Here is a 23,800-nt window from a genome sequence, read left to right as displayed (position 1 = left end):
AGACGGTAAATGTTGTGTTATGTCTAGTTTACCATAATTTAGAAATGGGGGAAAAAGAGGAGAAGCAATTAAGATCATAAGGGCTGGTTTGCATAAAGGTCCCTGCCACGAGCCCAGAAGGACCGTGACCATTTGCATCCCTGCGTGTTTCCGGCACAGTCATTCATGTTTCACAAATCAGTGAGTGAAATTTACAACGATGAATTACTCTGAACAAATCTTTCAGTTGCTTTATGCCGAACTCTCCTAATAAAACTGTCTTAGGTTTCAAAAAAATGTATAGTAAGTTTATCTAAAGTATTAGGGCTGGGGCGCCTGGATGGCTCCGTTGTTAGGCGTCTGCCTTCGGCTCGGGTCGTGATCCCAGGGTTCTGGGATTGAGCCCCACATTGGGCTCCCTGCTCGGCAGGAAGCCTGCTTCTCCCTCTCCCACCCTCCCCTGCTTGTGCTCCCTCTCCCGCTGTGTGTGTCTCTGTCAAATAAAATAAAATCTTAAGAAAAAAAAAAACATAAAGTACTAGAGCTAAACCAGATAAGTGGGGAGTCACTGAAACCAGCTCCAGAGAAAACTGAGACCAGCAGGCAGGCCTCCCAGCCAGGCATTGGGAAACCGAATTCTCATCGTCCTCTGCTCCGTTGCTCTTCCCAATCCTTCCTACCCTTTCTCCTCTGCCCCTCTCCCCACCCAGCCCTACTCCCCAGTGCAGGTCTCAAGTAAGCCCCTCCTGGACACCATTTGTTAATGAGGGCCCTTGGGTGGCGTATTCAATACACACATAAGGGTGTTCTTGCTTTTTAGAATGTTTCCGACAATGATCTTGGCTTGAAGGGGGCCAGAATCATCTCAGAATTCCTTCAGAGAAATATCTCTTCACTCTGGAACCTCCAACTTTCAGGTGAGCCCATGGAAGAGGCTGGAGAGGACAAGGGGATGAAAAGGAGAGAAGGGGTAGAGCAGAGAATCCAGGGTCTAACTGAGCCAGACCAGGTTCCCTCTGATTTCCAAGATCAGAACACTGTGTCTGTACCCTGCTAAGTCCTCTGGTCATCCTTTCCCCTCCCCATGGCCACACTGGCTTCCTGGCTCTCCCAGACAAGAGACTTCCAACTCACTTGGCAGCATGCTGGCCTTCGCTTGAAAAGTCTCTACCCGAGGTATCTGCAAGGCTCACTCTGTTGCTTTATTCATGCCTCTGTTCAAATGTCCTCTCGTTACAGGGGACTTCCCTGACCTCCCCTCCATCTCCATCACTGTCCTGTTTCCCTGCTGGGTTTTTCTTAGCAGCATTTATTGCTACCTGATCCCCAGTTGGATACTCAGTTTGTAATTAGTCTGTTATTTGTCTCTCTCACAGAAGAAAAAAAAAACCTCATTTGAGAACTCTAGCACCCACAGACTTGTCCTCGCTCAGGTTTGTGGTTTGGGTTTATATTATCTTCAGGGTCCTGGAACTTAACCTAAGTGGTCCCATGCAGGTAATGCCCTGGGGCATGCAACAGGAACAAAGAGAACACCCCATTGGAGGAACAATCCCTTGACCCTGGCTCCAGGCTATTTGGGATTCTCACAGATAAAGCTCCGCCAAAGATGGGCTCACAGTCCAAAATTGCAAAGCAAGGAAACAAAACACTGTGAAAGCTGTCCAATTCTAGTAAGCGACAGCATCCAGAACTTGAGAAAATAGAATTATTAGAAATAAGGGCGCTTGGGTGGCTCAGCCGGTTTAGCATCTATCTTCAGCTCAGGTCATGGTCCTGGGGTCCTGGGATAGAGACCCACATCAGCCTCCCTGCTCGGTGGGGAGTCTGCTTCTCCCTCTCCCTCTGCCCCTCCACCACTCATGTGTGCACTCTCTCTCTTTCTCTGTCTCTAAAATAAATGAATAAATCTTTTTTTAAAAGATGAAGAAAAAGAAGAAGAGGATCATGCCAGGGGCATCCAGCTGGCTAAGTCAATAGAGCATGCAACTCTTTATCTCAGGGTCATGAGTTAGAGCCCCATGTTGAGGGTAGAGAGTACTTAAAAAAAAATGTCTAAAAAAAACCAAGAAGACTATACCAGATTACAATTCTACCAATGGAATATCTGTTTCCTGTTTATTAGCAAGTTTTTTGTGAGTTCCTGGTTATTACCAAGTTTTCTTTGAATCAGAATAATTGAGTGTATAGATGTTGAAGTCACAGTAGGTGGGTGCAAATCCTGGCTTTGACACAAGGCAAGTTATCTAGCCTTCTGTGATTCATTTTTCTCATTTATAAACGAGGGAGAATTATATTACCTACTTCAGACAGTGACTGCTGAGATGAAGTGAATTAAAATTTAGAACACCTAGAACAATACCTAGGACCAAGGAATTCGATAAGAGTTCATCACCGTTACTATCTTTATTACATTCCCACATTACTACTGAAATAAAACATCTTTTCCAGATGCTCATTTCCATCTTTATTTTCCTCTATAAAATGTCAATTGTTCTATGGGATTGTTTGTATTATTGAGTGTTAGAAACTGTATGTTAATTCATATTCACACTTGAATGTTAGAATGTTACATATGACTTTGCTTATGGTGTTTTCTTATACAGATTTCTTACTAAGTTTGTATTTTTTACTATTGTCAATTCTTCATTTTTTACGTGATTTTTAAAAGATTTTATTTATTTATTTGACAGAGAGAGGGGGGGTCACAAGTAGGCAGAGAGGCAGGCAGAGAGAGAGGGAGAAGCAGGCTCCCTGCTGAGCAGAGAGCCTGATGCGGGGCTCAATCCCAGGACCCTGAGATCATGACCTGAGCCAAAGGCAGAGGCTTAACCCACTGAGCCACCCAGGCGCCCCACCATTGTCAATTCTTTAAAAAAAAAAAAGTTTATCATACTTTTTTGTAGATTTGGTTTTTGTAGTCCTACTCAAAAAACTGTTTTCTACTTTGAATTTTAAAAATGTTTTCCTTAATTTTCTTCAGATGTTTTTGCAATTTTGTTTTTTCATCCCTAATCTTCAGTATATCTAGAACTTGTTGTTGTTCATGGCATGAGGTAGAGAAAGAATCGAACACTGTATTTCCAAAACCAATAGCCAGGCGCCCCAGCATCATCAACTGAATAATCTAGTCTTTACTGACTAATCTGAAATGTCACCTTTATTTTATATTAAACTTCCCTATAAATACAGATTTCTTTTTAGATTTTCTTTTCCATTTCATTAATCTCTGTGTCTATATCTATGTCAACACCACACTGGTTTAATATTTGTTTAGAATATTAAAATTATATGCCATGTGTTTTAGTTTAATGATTAGTTGTAATTAATAAAATATATCAAGTATACAATATGTAATATATTAGCTGTATAATTATATTACATGACACAATATGTTTTATATTTGAGTGGACAAATTCTGACCTTCTTTTTCAAAGTAATCTTGGCTATTCTCGTGCAATTTCTCCTCCAGCTGAATTTTAGAATCATCCTGTCAAGTTCCATAAAAAAAACAAAAACAAAAAACCCCAAACTGTTGCGATTTTGCTTGGGGTTCTATTTAGATTAGATTAATTTAGGAAAGAATTGACGTATTTGAGATATTTAATGTCTTCACTTAAAAAGACAGTAGCAGGGGGCGCCTGGATGGCTCAGTGGGTTAAAGCCTCTGTCTTCAGTTCAGGTCATGATCCCGGGGTCCTGGGATCGAGCCCCACATTAGGCTCTCTGCTCAGCGGGGAGGCTGCTTCCCCCATCTCTCTCTGCCTGCCTCTCTGCCTACTTGTGACCTCTCTGTCAAATAAATAAATAAAATCTTTAAAAAAAAAGAAGAAGAAGAAGAAGACGACAGTAGCAGGTTACAATTCTACCAATGCAAAATCTGTTTCCATATACGGTCTCCATTTTGGCTCTCAGCAAGTTATCTGTAAATGAGGATGATTAAATGTGTGGATGTTGAAGTCAATGCTTGGGAACAAATCCCAGGCACTAGGTTTGTCTCTATTTCTTCAAGTCTTTATCTTCTTCAATAAAGTAGTTTGATTTTATTCCATTAGAAGTCTTGCACATTTCATAATAGATCCAGGTGTTTTATCATTTTATTCCTGCATGAACAGAATGCCTTTTCTATCACATATTCTAAGTGGTTATTATGGATATGTCTGAGAGCTATAATTTCTGCACATTGATACTATATCCAGTCACTTTATTCATTCATTCATTCATTTATTAATTTACTTAGAGATTGCAAGTGGTGGGGAGGAGAGGAGAAGAGAGAGGGAGAGAGAATTTGAAGCAGGCTCCACTCAGCGAGAGCCTGACATGAGGCTCAGCACCCCGAGATCATGACCTGAGCCGACATCAAGAGTCAGACGCTTAACTGACTGAGTCACTCAGGTGCAAACCTCACCCCCGCCAAGTCACTTTATTGAGTTATCTTACTAGTCCTAACATTTTCGTCAGTTAATTTTCTTGCATTATTTAGGTAGGTGTTTTGTCTCTTCTTTCCAGTATTTATAGCTCCCAGTGACTTTTCTAGTTGCACCAGCTAAGACCTCTAAGATAACGTTAACCTAATACAGAAACCTCTGTAAAAACACAAATTACCCAGTCCTACTCCAAGCTGCTGAATCAGAATCTTTAAAGGAAGGGATCTAGGCATCTGTATTTTATCAAACTTACAGCCAACTCTACTATTTGTAACCATTGAGGTAAAAATAATTTGAATAGCTAGAGACCTAACTTTATACTTAGACTAACTTATTATCTCATTTAATTGCACTGGTACAGATGCAACCAGGAAGCATTTGTGTCTCAGTGGATTCATTCATTCATTCATTCATTCATTCAGTAAACATTTACAGAACACTGTTAGGTGCCAAGCACTGTTTGGGTGTTAAAAATACAAAGATTATGGGGCACCTGGATGGCTCAGTGGATTAAGCCACTGCCTTCGGCTCAGGTCATGATCTCGGGGTCCTGGGATTGAGCCCCGCATCAGGCTCTCTGCTCCGCAGGGAGCCTGCTTCCTCCTCTCTCTCTGCCTGCCTCTCTGCCTACTTGTGCTCTCTCTGTCAAATAAATAAATAAAATCTTTAAAAAAAATACAAAGATTATGAAAGGTTTAAAGGAGAAATTTGGGGATAAGCTTCTATATCATTTATTTTCCGGATTTTTTTTTTTTTAAGATTTATTCACTTGAGAGAGAGTGTGTGAGTGGAGGAGAGGGGAAAGAGGGAGAGAATCCTCAGCAGACTCCCTGCTGAGCACAGAGCCTGATGCAGGGCTTGATCCCAGAACCCCAAGATCATGACTGGAACCAAAACCAAGAGTCAGACGTTCAACCGACTGAGCCACCCGGGCACCACAATTTTCCAGAAATCTTTTAAACTGTCTAGCAGTGCTAAGCTGAGAGTAAAATAAGGAGGGCACATGCCCCAGTCCCAGAATTTAAGGGGCACAGAAAAGCTCAGTAACCAAGTAAATAATACCGTGTTGCAATGTTTGTAAAAGTCAAAAATGATGTTAAAAAAAAAAAGTCTGTGCTGAACCAAAATATCAACACTTCCAATATAAAACATGACCCAAAAGGAAAAGATTGTGGCGAGGTGAGTGAGGCCTAGCCATGCAAGGGCAGGGTCAGATCCTACCTTTATTTAAAATTTTAAAACTTTGTTCATCCTAGAAGTGTTGCATTAATTTTTATTTTTAGAAATATTGCATTTTTGCAATTGTTGTGAATAAAGATATTGCTCATTGCGCTTAGGGAGCTGGGATATTGCACGCAAAGGGCTCGCCTCACTTGGTCCCCTCTGGTCCTGGCCCTGCGACTGTAGTCTTATTTTTTATCACACGACTAACTTTAGGCACCAAGGTAGGGTTTGGCACCACCAGGGGGCGCACAGGGGCTGGCTCACGGGCTCCTGGAACTCTTTGCCCAATCAAGGCAGAGAGAGCAAGGAAGATTAAAGAGAAAGGCAAACAGTTGCCTTCTTTTCTCCTGTTTTCTTCCATATCCATATATTTGCTTTAAGTACGTGCTACCTTTCTTATGGCTGATTGTTCCAAAAGGAAGAGCCCGGCAGGGCCAGGACTCTGGAGGGCAAGGGAGCCCTGGTCTGGACAGCCTTGCAAACGCCCCTTCCCCTCACCTTCACTGCAGGAAATAACTTCAGGGACGAATCCGCAGAACTGTTGTGCCAAGCCTTGTCGGTAAGAAGTGAGGGGCGGGTGCCACTGAGAGCCCTGTGGGCTATGGCCCTGGGCCATCTGGGGGGCCTGGCGGGTGGCTCCGGGCAGAGAAAAGTGAGTTCCTCCAGAAAGTCTAGGGAGCTGGTGAGGGTCTGGACTCTGCCGAGCCTGACAACAGCCACAGCAACAGCAGGGCTGTTTGGACAGGACGAGACCCTCCCAGGGGTCATCAACCGCTACACAAAATGCGCAAGAGAATATCTTCCATCTAAATACTCTGGTCCACCCTGTTTTTGGTGCGTGGGAGGCCTCTTATCACACGGCCCTGAGATGAAAGAGGGATTTGCAGCCATGGAGAAGACAAAAATCACCTCTCTACACGGTTTCTTTCTCCAGGCCAATTACCAAATCAAGACGCTGGATCTCAGCCACAACCAGTTCTCTGATAAGGGAGGAGAGTACGTGGGCCAGATGCTGGGTGAGTCCCCCACTGAGGGAAGGTTCCAGCAAAGAAGAGGCACTTGGCAGACGGTCAGTCGCCTGTCAGGGCTGCACCCCCCCGGTTTTTTATGGTTATTGAATGCCCGGATCATAAAGTGATGGAAGCCACACCCCAGACATTGTAAGTGGAGCCGACATCTGAATGTGGGAAGTAACACTTTACAAAGATCAGAAAAACATAAGAAGGAATAACTTGCTGACCTCAGGGAGGCCTACGGTGATTAAATAGGCACAGCAGGCAAAAACTGTAACCAAAATGATTCATTTGTTTGACAACAATAAGTTTAAAACTTGCCTCTGATAAAAGATGTTCTGGGACAATGTGAAAAGACAATGAACAGGCAGAGAGCACACGTGCAGCATCCTGTCATATACAAGGTTTGTGTTCAGAATTTTTTTTTAAAGATTTTATGTAATTGACAGAGGGAAACACAGCAAGAGAGGGAACTCACGCAGGGGGAGTGGGAGAGGGAGAAACAGGCTTCCTGTCAAGCAGGGAGCCCGATGCAGGTCTTGAACCCAGTGTGTTCAGAATATTGATAAAAGATCCTACAGATCCTTGGACAATGATGAGCACTCCCAGTAAAACAATGATCCTACAGGCAGTGCAGAAAGAAAGCTAAATGCCTAAACTCTCTAGCAATTAGAGAAATGCAAAATAAAACAATGAAAAGATCCCCCTTGTCCTCTACCAAAGCTGCAGAAATTTCAAGTCAGAGAATACCCAGTGCATTGAACCCAGGGGAGAAATAAGAACTCTCTGAAGCTGCGAGGTAAAGGCATTTGAGGGAGCAGTTTGACAGTATTTAGTAAAATTGAAAATGTATATATTCTATGATACAGCAATTCACCTGTGCATGTCTCAGAGACGCTCCCACGTGTACACAGACAGCGATGTCTGAGGAGGCTCGTTGCAGATTTGTTATAAGAAAAAAAGAAACTATATGTTCATTCCCAGGGGAAATGAGTAGAAAAGGGGATCACCATTAGTGGGAGAGATGCTACTCTAGGTGGGGTGGTGAGAAAAAGCCCCACAGGGAAGGTGGCTTTTTGTTGAAATCTGACTATCAAAGCTCAGCATTCCAGGCGGAGGGAGCAGAGCCTGGCAAGTCTGAGGAAGGGGAGCGGTGGGGCTTCGGCAGAGCAGGCAGGGGAGAGGGGAGGAGAGCGGGCAGGGGAAGGGAATGGAAGGAGGAGGTCAGCGAGGTGGCCTACCGCTGCTCAGCCGGGGCTTGGCGGGCTAAGACACGCATGAAGTCGTGTTCATCATCCCATTCCCCATGTGATGAGAAGTCAGTGCAGGGTGTTAGCATCGAGGAGTGTCATGGCTGGCTTTGCAGTTTAGAGGAACGGTTTTGTGAAGTTTATGCAGCTTTATGAAGAACACAGCTGAGGACAACCAGACTCTTAAATACAGAGAACAAACTGGTGGCTGCTGGGATGGGGGGGGGCGGCCACGGGTGAGCTGGGTGGAGGGAATTGAGAAGTACAAACGGCCAGTTATGAAACAAGTGAGTCATGGAGATGAAAAGTATAGCATAGAGAACCTTGTCAATAGTATCTTAATAGCGATGTCACTATGGTGTCACTATGGCGACACTTGCCATAGTGAGCGCTAGGTAACATATAGAATGGTTGCATCGATATGTCATACATCTGAAACTAACATAACACTGTATGCTAATTGCACTTTAATTAAAAAGAAAAGATGTAAGAAAGAAGGCCAACAAGGACTAATACTGTGGTCCAGGCAAGAGGGGACCATAGCTGGAGCTGAGGGGAAAGGTAGTAACAGAGAGGGATGGAAGGATCCAGAATGGACTTTGGAAGTAAAGCCAAAAAGACTTGCAGATGTGGAGAATGAAGGAAAGGGAGCGAGAAAGATACACGCCTGGTTATTTTGTTTCAGGAACTGGTTGGATGGTGGTGCCATTTACTTAGAAGGGGAAACTCGGGGAGTAAATGTTACGGAGGGACAGGAGTCAGGAGCCAAGACTTCCGTTTTGGTCATGTGATGTTTGCCATGTCTGTCATCCGCGATGAGATATGGGGTTTGCTACATGGGTTTAGAGCTTGGTGAACAGGTCAGGACTGGAGATCTGGGCGTTAGAGGCATTGCCATGTATTCAAAACCATGGGGCAAGATGAGATCATCTAGGCAAGGAGTGTGGATGGAGTTAAGATGGTGGCCATTGGGCCACTCTGACACCTTCACAAGTCCCAGCGGGGGAGGGGGAGCCTGAGCAGGAGTGGTCAGCTAAGTAGGGGGAAGTGAGGTATCAAGGAGCCAAGTAAGAGATGCTTTCGGGAAGGAGAAAGTGGTCTGAGGTGGGTCAAGTGCTGCTTAGACATCAAATAAGATGAGGTCGGAGAAGTGACCACAGGACCCGGCAACATGAAGATAATTGGTGACCTTGACGAGAGCCGTGTTGGTGAAGGACGTGAGCATGAAGACCTGACTAGAGAAGGCGGAACTGAAAATGGGCCGCAAAGAAGTGAAATGGCAATATGGGCACTTCGGGAGCTTCTCGGAGACGGGGCTGGGGCAGAAAGATGGACATGGAGGCAGGAAGGCTCGTAACGATGGAAAATACGGGAAGGAAAGAAGAAGAAACGGATCAGGAGAGAGGAAGAGGAGGTAGTTACAGGACAGAGTCCTTGAGAAGGCCAACAAAACAGAGGAGCTTTGGGGAAGGGAGACAAAAATAAAACCAGATGAAATCAGAGAGGGAGACAAACCAGAAGAGACTCTTATCATAGGAAGCAAACTGTGGGTTGCTGGAGGGACAGGGTAACCGGGTGACCGGTATGAAGGAGGGGACGTGATGTCATGAGCACTGGGTGATATATACAACTGACCTCTACCTCTGAAACTAATAATACACTGTAAGTTAATGAACTGAATTTAAATTAGAAAAGAAGGAAAGAAAATGCCGGCAGCCATGGAGTGAGGAACAAAGGGGCAGGGATAGCCTCTGAGAAATGAATGTGTTGAGAGCGGGAGGGCCCGGAGGTGTGTGCTCCAGGTGACAGGTGGGGGGGGGCAGATGGAAGGGGTAGGGAGTAGGGTAGAGCTCTCCCATGTCACTGCTGCCACCTGCTCACTGAGGTGTTGAGCGACAACTTCCCTGAGAGGGGGGTCCAGGCCGACAGGTCAGAGGGGAGGAGCAAAGTGCACCAGCCTTGTGGGGCAGTTTGAGTCCATCTGAAACCCGATTTTCAAATACGTTAAAACTCAATTTTAGGGGCACCTGGCTGGCTCCGTTGGTGGAGCCTGTGATTCTTGATCTTGGGGTGGTGGGTTCGAGCCCCATGCTGGGTGTAGAGATAACTTAAAAATAAAATCGTTTTTAAAAAACTATAAATTGGGGGCACCTGGGTGTCTCAGGTGGTTAAGTGTCTGCCTTCGCCTCAGGTCAGGATCTCAGCATCCTAGGACGGAGTATTGCATAGGACTCTCTGCTCAGCTAGGAGTCTGCTTCTCCCTCTCCCTCTGCCCCTCCCCCCTGCTTGTGCACACACACTCTCTCAAATAAATAAATAAAATATTTTTAAACAATAAATAAATAAATAACCCTAAATTTTAAAACAACTTTAAAGTGAGACAGACTTATATTGTGTATGAGCTTTGAAAAAAATATTATTATTAAGGCTGCCAGTGATTAAGGGATTGTCATGGGATAGGCATCCTGCTAGACATTTTACATCTGTTTCCCCCAAAACCTTGTGTGGGTTACTACCCCCACTTTCACAGCTAAGGAAACAGAAGTAAGGGAAGAGTGAGTAGCCCGCTCAAGGTCACACAGCTAGTCAGGGGTGAGAACAGAAGTCACATTTAAATTGTGTGGCCATCAAAGAGATGCAGGTGTACAAGGCATAGTTAAGGGAGGGAACTGGCAGGGAAGAGGGAGTAGGAGTAAGAAGAGAATGAAGGGGGGGACGTTTGTTCTCAAAACGGTGTAAGGTGTCGTGCACTTTACTCAAAGTCCGTCCTGGCGGTTGACATTAAGAGACAATCAGTACATAGTGCACTGGCCGTGGAAAGGGAGAGTAAGACATTTTCCTGGGTCTGAGGGTGAAGGCCTCCCTCCCGCCCAGCCAAGTTTCAAGGGTTCTTCAGCCTCTTTCCAACAGTGTCCTCAGCATAGCCACCCTCCCCCAGTACAAATAGCCATGATCACGAGTTTCAAGAGGATGTTTTCCCAACCCTAGGTAGCACATAAGCAAAAGTATTTTTTTTTCTAGATTTATTGATTGATTTTAGAGAGAAAAAGAGCTGGTGAAGGGCAGAGGGAGAGGGAGAGAGTCCCAAGCAGACTCCCCCCTGAGTGTGGAGCCCAAAGCAGGACTCGAACTCACAACCCTGAGATCATGATCTGAGCTGAAACCAAGAGTTAGACACTTAATGGATTGTGCCACCCAGGTGCCCCTCAAATATTTTTAAGTTAAAAAAAGTACAACTTCTATGCAAACCAGCTTCTAGATAAGCCTGATGCCTCACCACTTAGAACTGATGGTGTCCCTAAAGCTTTCCGGAGCCGCCTCTGCTCTGTAGTTCTCCAAGAAAACCACATCGAGTGATGTAATAGGCCATCACCGCCTTCCTTCCTGTGTAACCACAACCCTTGGGTTCCAGCCATCTCTCTTGGTTGAATGGCTGCATTACGTTCTGCTAGATGGATGTTTATTATGTACTTGACCCTTCCCCTGTGAGTCACGAATGTTACTTTTCTAAGTGAGGCCACGGTTAAACACCTACAAGCATGGGACTCTTCTCATATCCTGCACCATCTCCTTAGGAAGGGTCTCAGAGGTGACATTGCTTGTGTGATTGGGCACCCACAGTCCAAGAGCCAAATATCTGTGACCAGATGACATTTGCCAAATACATTGTAGCCATTGCTCGTCACCTGCAGTATACGAGTGGGATTGTTTTACTACATTGTTGCCAGCTTCGGGAGTCCTCTTACAATTTTGTCTTTCAGTGAATAACTGAAACATTATTGTCCCAGTGTCTTACTTCGCATGATCGTTGAGTAGTCCTTATTCCCCGATGTCATGGACATCTGTCAACTCTGAGAATGGGTTCCCTGGCATTTGGGGAACACTAAGATGACTCCCTCCCTCCCCCAGCCCTCAATATAGGGCTCCAGTCACTGGATCTGAGCTGGAATCACTTCCACGTACGGGGAGCTGTGGCCTTGTGCAATGGTCTCCGGGTAAGGCGCTCTCTGGCAGTGGTGTGTTGAGGCCAGTGAGGACATCCAGGGCCTCCCATCCCACCATCTCGAGCCTCTTCCTCATGACCCCATGGATGAGCGCACCCCATGGTTGAGCTCTCATCCGATGCTTTCCCGTTGTTAGCATTCCTCCCACAATTCCTGGATGTGCTTTATTCTTTAGTATAAATCCTACTTTGGCAAATGCACCTTGCTGGGGTCTTGGTGGCATCTTTGGGAATACTTCAAGTGGGCAGTTTCATTAGAGGGTAGGGAATGACCCGGTCCTGACTCCCTCCACCGGGAGGGATCTGGAAAGTTCTGGCGGAGCTCTCCCTCCTGGAGACCACTGGGCGCCCAAACTGGACAGCAGCAGGGGAGAGAAACCAGGGCCTGGTGGGTGGTAGAGTCACACGCAGCCTTGCTGCTGGCGCTGTTCTCTCCCCTCCCTGGAGGTTAACACAACCCTGCAGAAACTGGATCTCTCTATGAACGGCTTTGGGAACGAGGGGGCTGCGGCCCTGGGGGAGGTCCTCAGACTCAACAACTTCCTGGTCTACCTAGACATCAGCTGCAATGACATCACCAACGACGGAGTCTCCAAAATCAGCAAAGGGCTGGAGGTCAATGAGAGCCTAAAAGTTCTGAAGGTGAAGTCTTTCTTTAAGCTGGGAACAGGGCGTTTTATGTGTGTGTGCGTGTGTGTGTGCGTGCGTTCAGGTGTGTGTGCGTGCATCATCTGTGTGTGGGTGTATCTTTGTGTGTTGGGTGGGGGCGGCAGGGTGATGGGGTTGCATATTGCTGGGGAGAATTGTTGGGAAGATTCACCTTGTGCTTCACAACCCTAATGTCACCCACCCTCTGCTGTCACCTGGCGCATGGGCTCATCTCCCAACCCGTCTTCCTTCCTCCCACCTGGGACTTCGCTCCACCCTGAAGCCAGAGTGTGCGTTTTGAGCATAAGTCTGACTTCCACTCCCACCCCTGTCTAGTCCCCTTCGGCTTAGACCCCTGCCTGGCTTCCTGTGGTTCAGAGCCGGTTCTCTCCTCCCGGTGTGCTTCTCCGGACTCAGTTTACCCCGTGCTCTCCCTCGTTGTCCAGCCATGGCCTCAGGAGCTGCTTTCATCTCCCCCATTCCAGGGCCCGGCTCTCCCGGTGGCCTCGGCTCAGCCTCCCCTGCAGTGCTCTCCCTCACTGTTCCCTGCCCCTACCTGAGTCACTGCCCCAGCTCAGCGCCCTGCTCTGGCAGCCGTCTTCACGGACCTGCAGATCTCAGCTCACCCCTTCATGAAGAACTTGCCTGGTTTCCTCTTTAGACACTTGTTTCAATGACTTGCTGACTCTCTGGTAACCCCCACTGGTGTGAGAGCTGCACCAGACCAAAGATGGTGTTTTTTTCTGCCCATTATTTTACCCCTTGTCCCTATTGGCACATAATAGATGCCCAACGAATGTCTGTTAATGAAAGAATGAATACATCTTTCATTTTATTTTTAAAAAGATTTTATGTATTTATTTGACAGAGAGAGACAGGGAGAAAGGGAACACAAGTAGGGGAGTGGGGGAGGGAGAAGCAGTCTTCCCACTGAGCAGGGAGCCTGAGGTGGGGCTTGATCTCAGGACCCTGGGATCATGACCTGAGCCAAAGGCAGATAGTTAACAACCGAGCTACCCAGGCATCCCTACATCTTTCATTGTAAATTGATTGGCTTATAGGGGTGCCTTGCCTGCCTCTGCCTATTGCCCCCCCAACCCCAGCTTGTATGCACTCTCTCTCTCTGTGTCAAATAAATACATAAAATCTTTAAAAATAAATAAATACATAGATTGGCTTATAGATGCTAATGTCTAACATAGAAGCTCCTGTGTGGTTAGAAAACAGATGATGAAGGAGGCCTTCCATTACCAGTTTCCTTTTCTGGGGCTCCTGCCATGAAGCAGGTGCCTATCAGGGGGCTGGCTTCCTGCCCCCCACGCCGCCCCCCTGGCATGGGCTCCACGCGCGCCACCTGTCAGATGGGAAAGCTGAGCCTACGTGACCAGCTCAGGCCCTGCATCTCGAGAGAGGCAAAGAAGTCAGCCTCGCCTGGCTTCCCGCTGCAACTCCAAATTCCTCAAGATAGGAGGGGGGCTGGTTTGGGGGACCACAGATGTGGAGGTGCTGGTGGAGAAGGACGGGAGTTCGAAGTCAGTGACAGTGAACGAACTGTCATCTCAGAGGACAAGCACCTTAGCCCAGCAAAGAGGAAGCCAGCTTCCCAGCAGTGGAGGGAGCAGGGGGACCGGCTGGGGACCACGAGAGCTGGCAGTGAGGTCTGGCCGGAGCCAGAGGAAGAGTAACTCAGAGAAGAGAGACTAACCAATGCAGCCTGCCTGGGACTCAGCCTCCAAGGAACCATGAAGCCAAGGAAAGTTCGGAGCATCTGAATCGTAAAAGATTGAAACGTTGCCTCAGCAACATGGCAACGAGGGTTTTCTCTACTGGGTGGGTACTCGTGATTTTAACATTTTTTTCTCCCTCTCTTTGAATGACCATGTGTCGCTGTTTAAATGTTTAAACATATTGTCATGTGTTTAAATATATGTAAAATTTGTTTAATATTTTAAAATGAAAGGAAAAAGTTTTAAACACAACTTACAACCTACCTCTCAGCTGGGGCGTAGGTGGGAGCCACATGAATTTTGCCCCTGGAATGATCTCCTGTTCTCCACGCTGAACACAGCCCTCCTTTCCCTACTCGGAAAAATAAGGATTCCCCCAGGGAAGTGAGTCAACCAAAGGCTTCTAGAAGCTAAGTCTTACGAAGTCCGTGTTTTCTCTCTCGAGTCCGTCGGAGCCGGGAAACACCAGACACAGAGAAGGTGCTCAGCGAAAGTTCTGGTTGCCTCATGAAGACACCACCTGGCAGAAAGCCTTCAATAATAATAACTAACATTCATTTGCTGCTTACTGGGTACAAAGCATTCTTTGGAATGCTTTGCTTGAATTGATTTATTGGAACCTCAGAGTGGCCCGAAGTGATAGGCACCCAGTGGTCAGGGAATTAATCCAAGACCAGCAAACTAGGAAGCAGAGCCACTGGGCTCCGTGTTCCCTGCTGTTAACCACTACACCAAGCTTCAGCGGCTCTTAGCTGCCTTGGGATCTTGCCCTATGTGCTCAGCTAGGCCTTCATGGTCCCTGCGAAGCTCTGTGGCCTCGTTCTTTCGGCTCCTGCTCAAGAGATGTTTGCCATTGCCCGAACACCTCTGCACCTTTGCACTTGCCTAACCCCATCTACTTCGGTGCATCTCATTCCCTCTTCTGGTCCTGCCCCCGCTTCTTCCAGACCAGAAGAATCCCTGTTAGGTCTGCAAGGCTTACCCCAAGTGTCCCCTCCCCGGTGTCGGATGCCCCTTTCCTGGCTCCCGCGGTACCAGCGTGTGCCTCACTGCACTTCTGATGCCATTCACGCGTTTGCCTGCGGCCCCCTCTAGACTGTAAGCTGCAGGAGGGCAGAGAGACCTGTCCTGTCTGCCTGTGCGTCCCTTAGCACGTTTCCCAGCAACTGGCACATGGTAGGTTTGCTGGCTGGATGGACGGAGGAACAGATGGATGGATGGATGAGCAGTGAGATGAACAAGCAGATGGATGTCTGGACAAACAGACAGGGAGACAGGTGCTTGCAGAAAAGTCTGGGTGGAAGACAGAGATGACAATTTGATGCTCTGAGCCAGCCTCTCCTGTCCCCACCTTATCCCTCACGTCTCTCGTCCCTTTTCCCACAGCTTTTCCTGAACCCTATGAGTATGGATGGGGCTGTTTCACTTATCCTGTCCATCAAGAGGAACCCCAAATCCAAGATGGAAGAGATCGACATTTCTGTGAGTGATCAGACAGCGTTTGCTCGCACCAGGGCGCACGCCGGGGGCACCAAGAGCTCTATCCCTCCCATAAGTGCTCCAACAGAAGGTCACTTCTTTTGGGGTACAACTTGGCCCTCTTTTGGAGTCCTTTTAGCAGAAGTAGCCACTCCATCAATAACTTCATGGTGTGACATCCCAGCTCGGAGCTCGAGTGGGTCTGGGAGCAGAAATAGAGAACGAGAAGGGATCCCCAGAGCAGCCTTTGTTCACCACCAGCCCTGCTCGTGGACAGCCCTGGCTCCAGGACGGTTCCAGAATCACAGAATTTTTAGAATCTGCGTAGTGACATACACACGATCTGTATTTGTATCCCATGACATGGGCCCCCTGAGAGCAGAAGGTAAGGGTTAAGCCCCGCCCCCCTAGAGGAGGGAGGCCCAAGGAGGAGGCGTCACTGGGCCAGGTGTTCTTGCCTGGATCATCCGACAGGTGGTAGCTGGTCCTCCACTTTATACCAGTCCCCCGGCCCCCCAAGTGAGCTTCTATGCCCCAGTTCATCCGACCCCACTCTGGGAGGTGGGTGGAGTGGACTCATGTTCCAGAGCGACCATGAACACAGTATCGCAGTCCGGGGGCTCACACAATAGAAATGTATTATCTCACACTTCCGTAAACCAAGCCCCAAGATCAAGGTGATGCGAGGACTGTGAGGAAGAGGGCTTGATGCTTCTCCCAGCTTCTGGCCGTTTGCTGGCAATGGTGGATGTTCCTTGGCTTGTAAGAGCATCACCCTGACCTCTGCCTTCAGCTTCAGACGGCGTTCTCCCCGTGTGCATGTCTGTCTCTGTATCCAAATGTCCTTTTCAGAAGGACACCAGTCACAGTGGATTAGGGCCCACTCCAATGACCTCATCTTACCTCGATCCTCTAAAAAGACCCTATTTCCAAATAAGGTCACCTTCACAGGTATAGGGGATTAGGACTTCAATATCTCTTTGGTGGGAATGCAGTTCAACCCATAACAAGAACTTTTCCTCATCCTTCTATATATAAGGAAAGTGGAACAGAGAAGTTAGGTCACTTGCCCAGGACCACACAGGCAAGCAAGAAACTCGATGAAGGGTAAACCCAGGGCTTCTGCCTCTTGCTCTAGAGTTCTGTCAAGAGACACTGTTAAAGTCGTGTTGCATTATTTTAACGTCTCACAAATACGATGTTCTGCCAAGATTTTATTGCCGTGCAATAGTATCAATGATGGTGTTTTGAATATTTAAGCCCAGGCTCCTTGGAACTGAATAATAAGTGAAATTTGGACTTAGGTTTGCCACAGATTATAAAACACTGGAAAAACACCCCTGTTTTTCTTTTCCCTTTGTTCTCTTCCCCTTGCTCCCTGCCCCCGGGTCCACCTTTGCTCACAGTCTGTCTCCTCGGGGGCCCTCTGCCCACCCTCACCCAACAGCTCTGGCCTTGCAGGGCCCATGCTGCTTTAGCCCTCACCCCACCTTGCCTCTGGGGCATTTGCTGTCCCCCCAAGCCTGCCCCAGTGCAGGCTGGAACGCAAGCCCTCAGGCACGTCTTGGCGTCTGTGGCGTCTGTGCATTTAGGAACGGTGCTATTTGGCTAATCCCAGAGGGCACACGACACCACGAGCTGGGATCACACTGCCCCCTTACAAGCCTACCAGTAGCACAGACAGGTCTGAATTAGATTTTTCCTTCCCTTTTGTCATCTCTCCTGATGTAACTCTAAACAGTGTTGGAACCCCTTCATTGTAGATGAACTTCTCTAGAACTTTCTCTAGAATATCTACAAACTGGGATGAGGTAAGCCTTCAGCCCTTCAGCATGGGTTTAATTATCTGAGGTGGCAAATAATTCCTCAGAACCACATCTGAGGAATGAGACGGGCTCACCCAACCAGGGGAGGCTCGCTTGGGTCAAACACTGCTTCATAGAACACGTCTTCTCCCGTCCCTATCACCCGCTCTGAGAGCACTTCCAAAAGGGGTATTCCCAGTGGGTTTTGAGCCAGGACGGGGTGGTTGGGATGAGGAATCCTCTTCCGGGGCATCTGCTCTAAAGTCCAATATGGTGTAGAAATGGACATTTCAGGGCTTTTGTCTCGGGCGCCGTCTCCTACCCCCATAGCTGGGTGTCATCTGTCACACGCAGACACTGAGGCTTGCCCTCCGAGAGAGCAGAGCAGACAGTGTGGGGCAGGCTGCCAGCCCTCAGCCAGAACAGCTGATCAAAATCACGCACGAACCTTACAAGTCAAATCGCAAGCTCTGAGAACGACGAAGGACCCCAGGCTAGGAGCAGCACTGCAGAACAAGCTGGAAAAGACCAAAAAAAAAAAAAGAAAAAAAAAAATCCCCAAACTAAAACCTCCACTTTTGGCTTGGATGCGCCTGCTGGTCTGAGGGGGTGGAGAGGTGGGGAGTGGGGGAGGGGGCCGGGGCATGGGGATGGCACAGTAGACGGTTTCCTCATGTTGGGTCCCCTCTCCTCCCGCCTCAGAACGTGCTGGTGTCTGAGCAGTTCCTAAAAATATTGGACGGGGTGTGTGCCATCCACCCCCAGCTGGACGTGATGTACAAGTCCGTGCAAGGCTTCTCTGCCAAGAAAGCGCTCCTCCAGTGGACGAACCCCATGAAACTGATCCAGGTGAGCCCTTGCCTTCCTCCCCGAGACCCCAAGGACCCAGAGGCTCCCCTCCCCCAAAGCATCTGCACAGTCCTCTCTGACAAGGAACGTCTCAGACGTGGAATGTTCCTTGTGGGTGTTGGTTCCCCCAGCAGGGCTTCCCGGCTCCCCGAGGAAGGGGCATCTGGGACCTGGCGGGGGTGGGGACGGTCTTGGAACAGGATAGTTTCTACCAGCCAGGCTCCTCCAACCAAAGGCAAGTCGCTGAGCCCCAATCTCTTCACATGGAAAAGGGGTAGAAAAACAGGACTCACCCCAGGAGGGCTATGGAGAGCCAATTTTGTTAAACACACAAAAAGGGCTTAGAGTCATGCCTGGCCAATAATAAGCACCCAGCAAACACAAGCTCTTGCCAATAACTGATAAGGCTGGCCAAGACGCTCCCCGCCCTCCCTGCCCCCGCCGTGGTGAGGACAGCTATTGGATGGCTTTGGCTAAGGAGAGACTCTCAGGTCCTTTCTGTCTCATGGTCACCTGCTCCTAGCTCAAGTCTCAGATCACAGGAGGCAGGTCGAACTCATGGAAATGAGAAATCAGTTTTAGAGCTGCAAGGATGCTCATCGGGTCTGATCACCTCACAGAGGAGCGTCCAGCCCAGGCTGGTGTTCCCACTCTGGGTGGACCGGCCCCTGCTGGGTGCACACTGGCTGCTGTCTGGGGTGATACCCAGCCGATGTGGGTTCTGTGGGCTGTGTGCTTCTGGGGCTGCTTCCTGCTCCTTGGTTGGTCTTTCTGTGCCTTAGCCTCCAGGACTACATTGAAAAGCTCTGCGTGTAAAATATTGTTGTGTGGAAAGTTCTAGAAGGCAAGGGGGGTATCAAGTATCTTCACAAGTCAGATGACATCAGATGGAACCAAGAGAAAACCACAGGAATGGAGTTTTGAGATGCAAAGCGGGGGCCTCACCCTGTGTTTAAAACAGCATAGAAATCTTTAGGAATCTCATAAGAATTCCAGATTAGAGACCAAACCTGATGTGCAATATAAAACATAGTCCTTCCCCTCGGTGGGGGGGGGGGGGGGCGGGCAACAGTCTGGTTGGGAGGATGGGACAGATGCGGTAACTTTTCATAGATACATGATAAATAATAAATGAGTGACAAAGGCAGCAAATATCATCCAAGTCCAGAGCAGAGGCCCCTGTGGGATTAGGCAAACAGAAAAGGACACGACGTCCTGGGGAAGGGCCTTGAAGAGCAGAAAGGATTCAGGTGAGTGACAGCGACAGGGAGGAAGTTCTGGGAATAGGATTCCCACTGGCAAAGGAGCTGGGGGTGGTACGCACCATGTGCTTGGGGGATGGACAGGACCACGCGGCTCCAGCAGAAGAACCATGTGGTTCCAGGCTCCTGCAAAACCTGGAGGTCAAGGCTGCGCAGGGGGGCTGGGGCTGGCTGGGGCTCAGTGTTGGGGTTTGATCCCACAGGGCATTAGGAGTCAGCGATAGTTGCTGAGCAGTGGGTGATGTGAATTTTCCAGACAATGGAGAGGAAATGAACCAGAGGGGGTAAAGATGAGAGTGGGAACGCCAGTGAGGACACTGTGATCGTATGCTAGGTATGATAACAGCGTTCTAGAACGGTGCCTTGCCTGAGAGCAGCAGTGGAAGTGGAGGGACTGATTATGGAGCATCTCCAGGATTTGGTGAATATTTGGGGACATGGTGCATGCGTGTGAGTGTGTGTGAGTATGTGTGTGTTCAGAGAAGGAAGGCTTGTCGTGATAGGAGAGAGCCAAAGATAACCCCAAAAGTTCTAGCCCAGGCGACTAGAAAAATTGGCAGGGGAAGCAAAGTCTTCTCGGGCCGCACCGTCTCTGCCTGCCCCTCCCCGCTGGCTCTACACAGTTGAGCCCCATGGGATTTCTCCCTGTTTATCTACGCCAGTTTTCGCTCAGCCCCAGACCAGTGCACACGCACGTTCCTCCGCCTGGAACACCCTTCCTCCTGCCTTCTGTTTCTCACTCGTTCCTACTCTTCCTCGAGGTCTCTACTCAAGTTCGTGTCCTCGGGCAACCCTTCCAAATTCCCTGGTCGGGAGTGCTAGCCCCTCTCTGAACCCGTGCAGGGCAGGAGCAATGATGGGTTGTATCCGTAGCACCTACCAGAGCCACGGGCCCTTCTTGTGCTGGTCCAAGCTCTTGTGGCTGACCACACAATCCACTCTAGCTGGGTGAAGCCAAGAGGGATATATTACCAGAGATCAACCCCAGAAAGGTGGAGGGGGGCTGAAGAAACAGACTCCTGGTTTAGGTTCCAGAAATGGCTCCCCAAATCCCCCCCGTGGGCTGCCAGTGTGGAGGCAACTTCTGCTGTGAACGGGAGGCTGCCCAGTGGGGAATCAGCTGCCGAATCAGGACCACCCCACAGCTGCCTGCTCCCTCCGAATCGGACCTCTCACACAAGCCTCCCCTGGCTGCTTGCTGAAACGCATCCCATCCAGTCACCTAGCTGAAAGGGGGTTAGGGAATGTCCATGTTTAGCTCTGCAGTGTCTGCCTCGACATGTGTGGAGGGGACGGGACGCATGGCAGCTCACCCGTGGGGTCCCCCACAGGGTTGGCAACCGCTGGGAGGGTCGAGCTGCCTGAGAGTCACTGGGGACGTGTTGGCCTGTGGTGCCAGTGCGTGTCAGCATGGACTTGTGAGCAGCTGAGCTGGTCCGGATGCAGAAGTAGGGTCCCTCCAGGGGGAGAGGCAGTGCACCCCAGAGGGGTTAGTGTGGGGAGGCCAGAGCAGGCGACTGAGGACCGGTCCCTGAGGAGTTCCCCAGCGAGCACGCTATCTGCGGGAATGTCTGTCAATCCAGCTGGGCCTCGAAGGCCCGTCGAGAGTGGGAGGGGAAGAGAAACGTAAACATACTTCAGAAGGACCCCAAAAGAATGTTTGAATGATACGGAAGAGGTGTTCACAGTGTATCAGTACAATGCGTTTTATAAAAGAGTATGGACAATAGGAAGATGTGGATGGATGGAGAGACAGGTAATAGATGATAAATGAATGATAGATAGACAGACAGACAGACAGAACAAACAGCAGAGACTCTAATCCTTCCCTCTTTGGAGTTGTCTGGAGATCCTGCCCCGTGGAGTGGGGGCTCCTGGAAACCACGCAAACCCCCAGAGCCGTCATGGCGGGCAGCTCGCCACGCCTCGCCCTGTGCGGGGCTCCTGGGCTTAGGCAACCGCTACACACAGGAGACTCGGGCTCCCCCGTCTCCTTCATATACCTCCTCTCCGCTTGCCAGGCTGCCCTTTGACAGGGGGCAGCGGGTGGGGTGGTGGGTGGTGAGTAGGTGTTCTGAAGTCAAGTGTGTGCTCCTGGTGTCTCCTGCTTCCCTCAGAGCTATGCCGACCAGCACGCAATCACAGTCCCGGACTTCTTCAAGAGCTTGAACCCTAAAGGAATGATGACGATGCCTGTGGGCGACTTCCGGAAGGCCATGATCCAGGTGTGCTGACCCCTGTGGCCACAGCCGGTGGGGTAGTGGGGGTGATGTCTGTGCGTCTGTCCGTCCATGTGTCTGTGTGTGTCGGTGTGTCTGCATGTGTGTCTGTGTGTATCTGTGTCTGTGGTATATTTGTGTGTGTGTCTGTGTATATCTGTGTATCTGTGTGTGTCTGCATGTGTGTGTCTGTGTATCTCTGTGTGTGTCTGCGTGTGTGTGTCTGTGTGTGTGTGAGTATCCATGTGTGTGTTTCTGTGTGTGTGTGTTTCTGTGTCTGTGCATATCTGTATGTCTGTGCATGTGTCTGTGTGGGTGTGTGTGTCTGTGTGTATGTCTGTCTTTCTGTCCGTGTCAGAGGGCTGCTGACGGGGGTGCAGAGAGCTCTGCTGACCTTGCACGGTCCATCCACCCCTTCAGCAGGACAAGGTCCCCGTAAACCTGCACCAAGTCAGGGAGCTGATAAAGAAGCTGGATGACAAGACAGGCATGGTGAACTTCAGGTCAGTGTGGGCCCCGCCATCATCTGGTTCCGCTTCTGCCTGGGAAGCCCCGCCCCCCGCAGGCGCCCAGGCTGAGCTGAGCTCCAGGTGCACCCTGCACTCCATGAGGCGACCTCACCTCCGTAGAAGCAGCTGGCCGCACTCTCTGGGGCTCCCAAGCCCGCCCCACCGTCTGCCTTCTGCCTCAGCTTCCCCTCAACCACGGGCTGCTGGCTGCAGGGCCACACCCTGGGGACACAGTGAGATAACACAGCGGACTGCATGGCTAGACCCCGGTGTGTTGGGAGGGGTCTGCAGGTCCCCTGGGAGCCCAAAGAGGAGGATCACTCGGGCAGGAACTGTTGTGGTTCCGTGGTTTGTGACATAGTCTCCATCCCTTAAAGAGACAGGAAGGGGCTGGGATAACAGTCATAGGGATAACGACACCGTCCGTGAGCCCTTTCCGTGAGCCCTGTACTCTGCGGGCCACCGGACCTGCCTGGGTGCCCCACCTCTTACAGGGTCCAGCGGCGGCTGTCGTCGCCTGCACGCGGTGACGGACCCTGAGCTTTGGAGCAGGGCAGTACTGGAGCTCAGTGCGCACACAGAACAGGACAGCTGTGGCCTTTGAAGCCAGGTCTATGTGCTGGACCTCCTCGCTGAGGTCTGCCGATTGGGCTCCCGTCTGGCCCCGCAGCTGTGTGTCTTACAGTGTCTTTCGGGAGCGCTAGCTGAGGGTCTCCTCTGGCCCTGCCCCATAAGCCCTCCCCGGGTACCTCTGTCCTGTGCCCCGATCAGCGTGTGTGCGGGTGATACAGTGGTCTAAAACGGGCTCCGAGGCCAGACCACCTGAGTCCCCAGGCCAGCTCCACTCCTGGGCAAGTTACCCAATCTCCTCGGGCTTCAGTTTCCCCATCTGTACTATGAAACTCATGATAGTACTCACGGCATCGGAGTTTTTGAGGAGTGAATGGATGAACGCCTATAAAATGTTAAGAACGTTACCTGGCATGTGGCAGGCTCAGGGGACACATATGTTTTCTTATCTATTACTGTACCCTCACACACACACAGTTTCTTATTTCTCATAAATAGAACCACGTTATCACGTTCCTCTGAACTTGCTTTGCCTTCCAGTCTGTCTTGGCAATCTTTCCATGTTTGTGCATTTAGAACCGTCTCCGTCTTTTTAAATGCCATGTGCTAGTTCATAGCACAGAAATCTCATCCTCGAAGCTCAATTTTATCGACGTTTAAGGCATTTTCATTGTTTTGCCACCACAAATGAGACTGTAATCAGCATCCTTTCGTCTATGGCGTTTGCCCCGGTCTGTCTCACAAGGGCTCGGTGCGGCGGATCCCGTGCAATCCCTGTGCCAAGGGGGGTGCACGTTCTGAATGTCAACCTACTGCCAAACCCTTGCCAACAACGT

The 23,800-nt window shown here is 49.4% G+C and overlaps 1 protein-coding gene across 1 annotated transcript in view; it reads left to right on the top strand.

Moving 5' to 3' along the window:
- The window catches only part of LRRC74A (leucine rich repeat containing 74A), a 44,389-nt gene extending 21,758 nt beyond the window's left edge, over nt 1-22,631 (top strand). Inside the window, 10 exon segments of the mRNA XM_046009624.1 lie at nt 800-896; nt 6,140-6,189; nt 6,565-6,646; nt 11,803-11,888; nt 12,344-12,538; nt 15,658-15,753; nt 18,258-18,404; nt 21,784-21,891; nt 22,306-22,591; nt 22,594-22,631. Of these exon segments, the coding sequence (XP_045865580.1) occupies nt 800-896; nt 6,140-6,189; nt 6,565-6,646; nt 11,803-11,888; nt 12,344-12,538; nt 15,658-15,753; nt 18,258-18,404; nt 21,784-21,891; nt 22,306-22,591; nt 22,594-22,631 (1,185 nt within the window).
- The last annotated feature ends 1,169 nt before the right edge of the window (nt 22,632-23,800 follow it).

The sequence above is a fragment of the Meles meles genome, chromosome 6 (genome assembly GCF_922984935.1).
Source record: "Meles meles chromosome 6, mMelMel3.1 paternal haplotype, whole genome shotgun sequence".
Lineage (NCBI taxonomy): Eukaryota > Metazoa > Chordata > Mammalia > Carnivora > Mustelidae > Meles > Meles meles.
The sequence above is the reverse complement of the archived record's forward strand: the minus strand, read 5'-3'. Positions and strand labels throughout refer to the sequence as shown.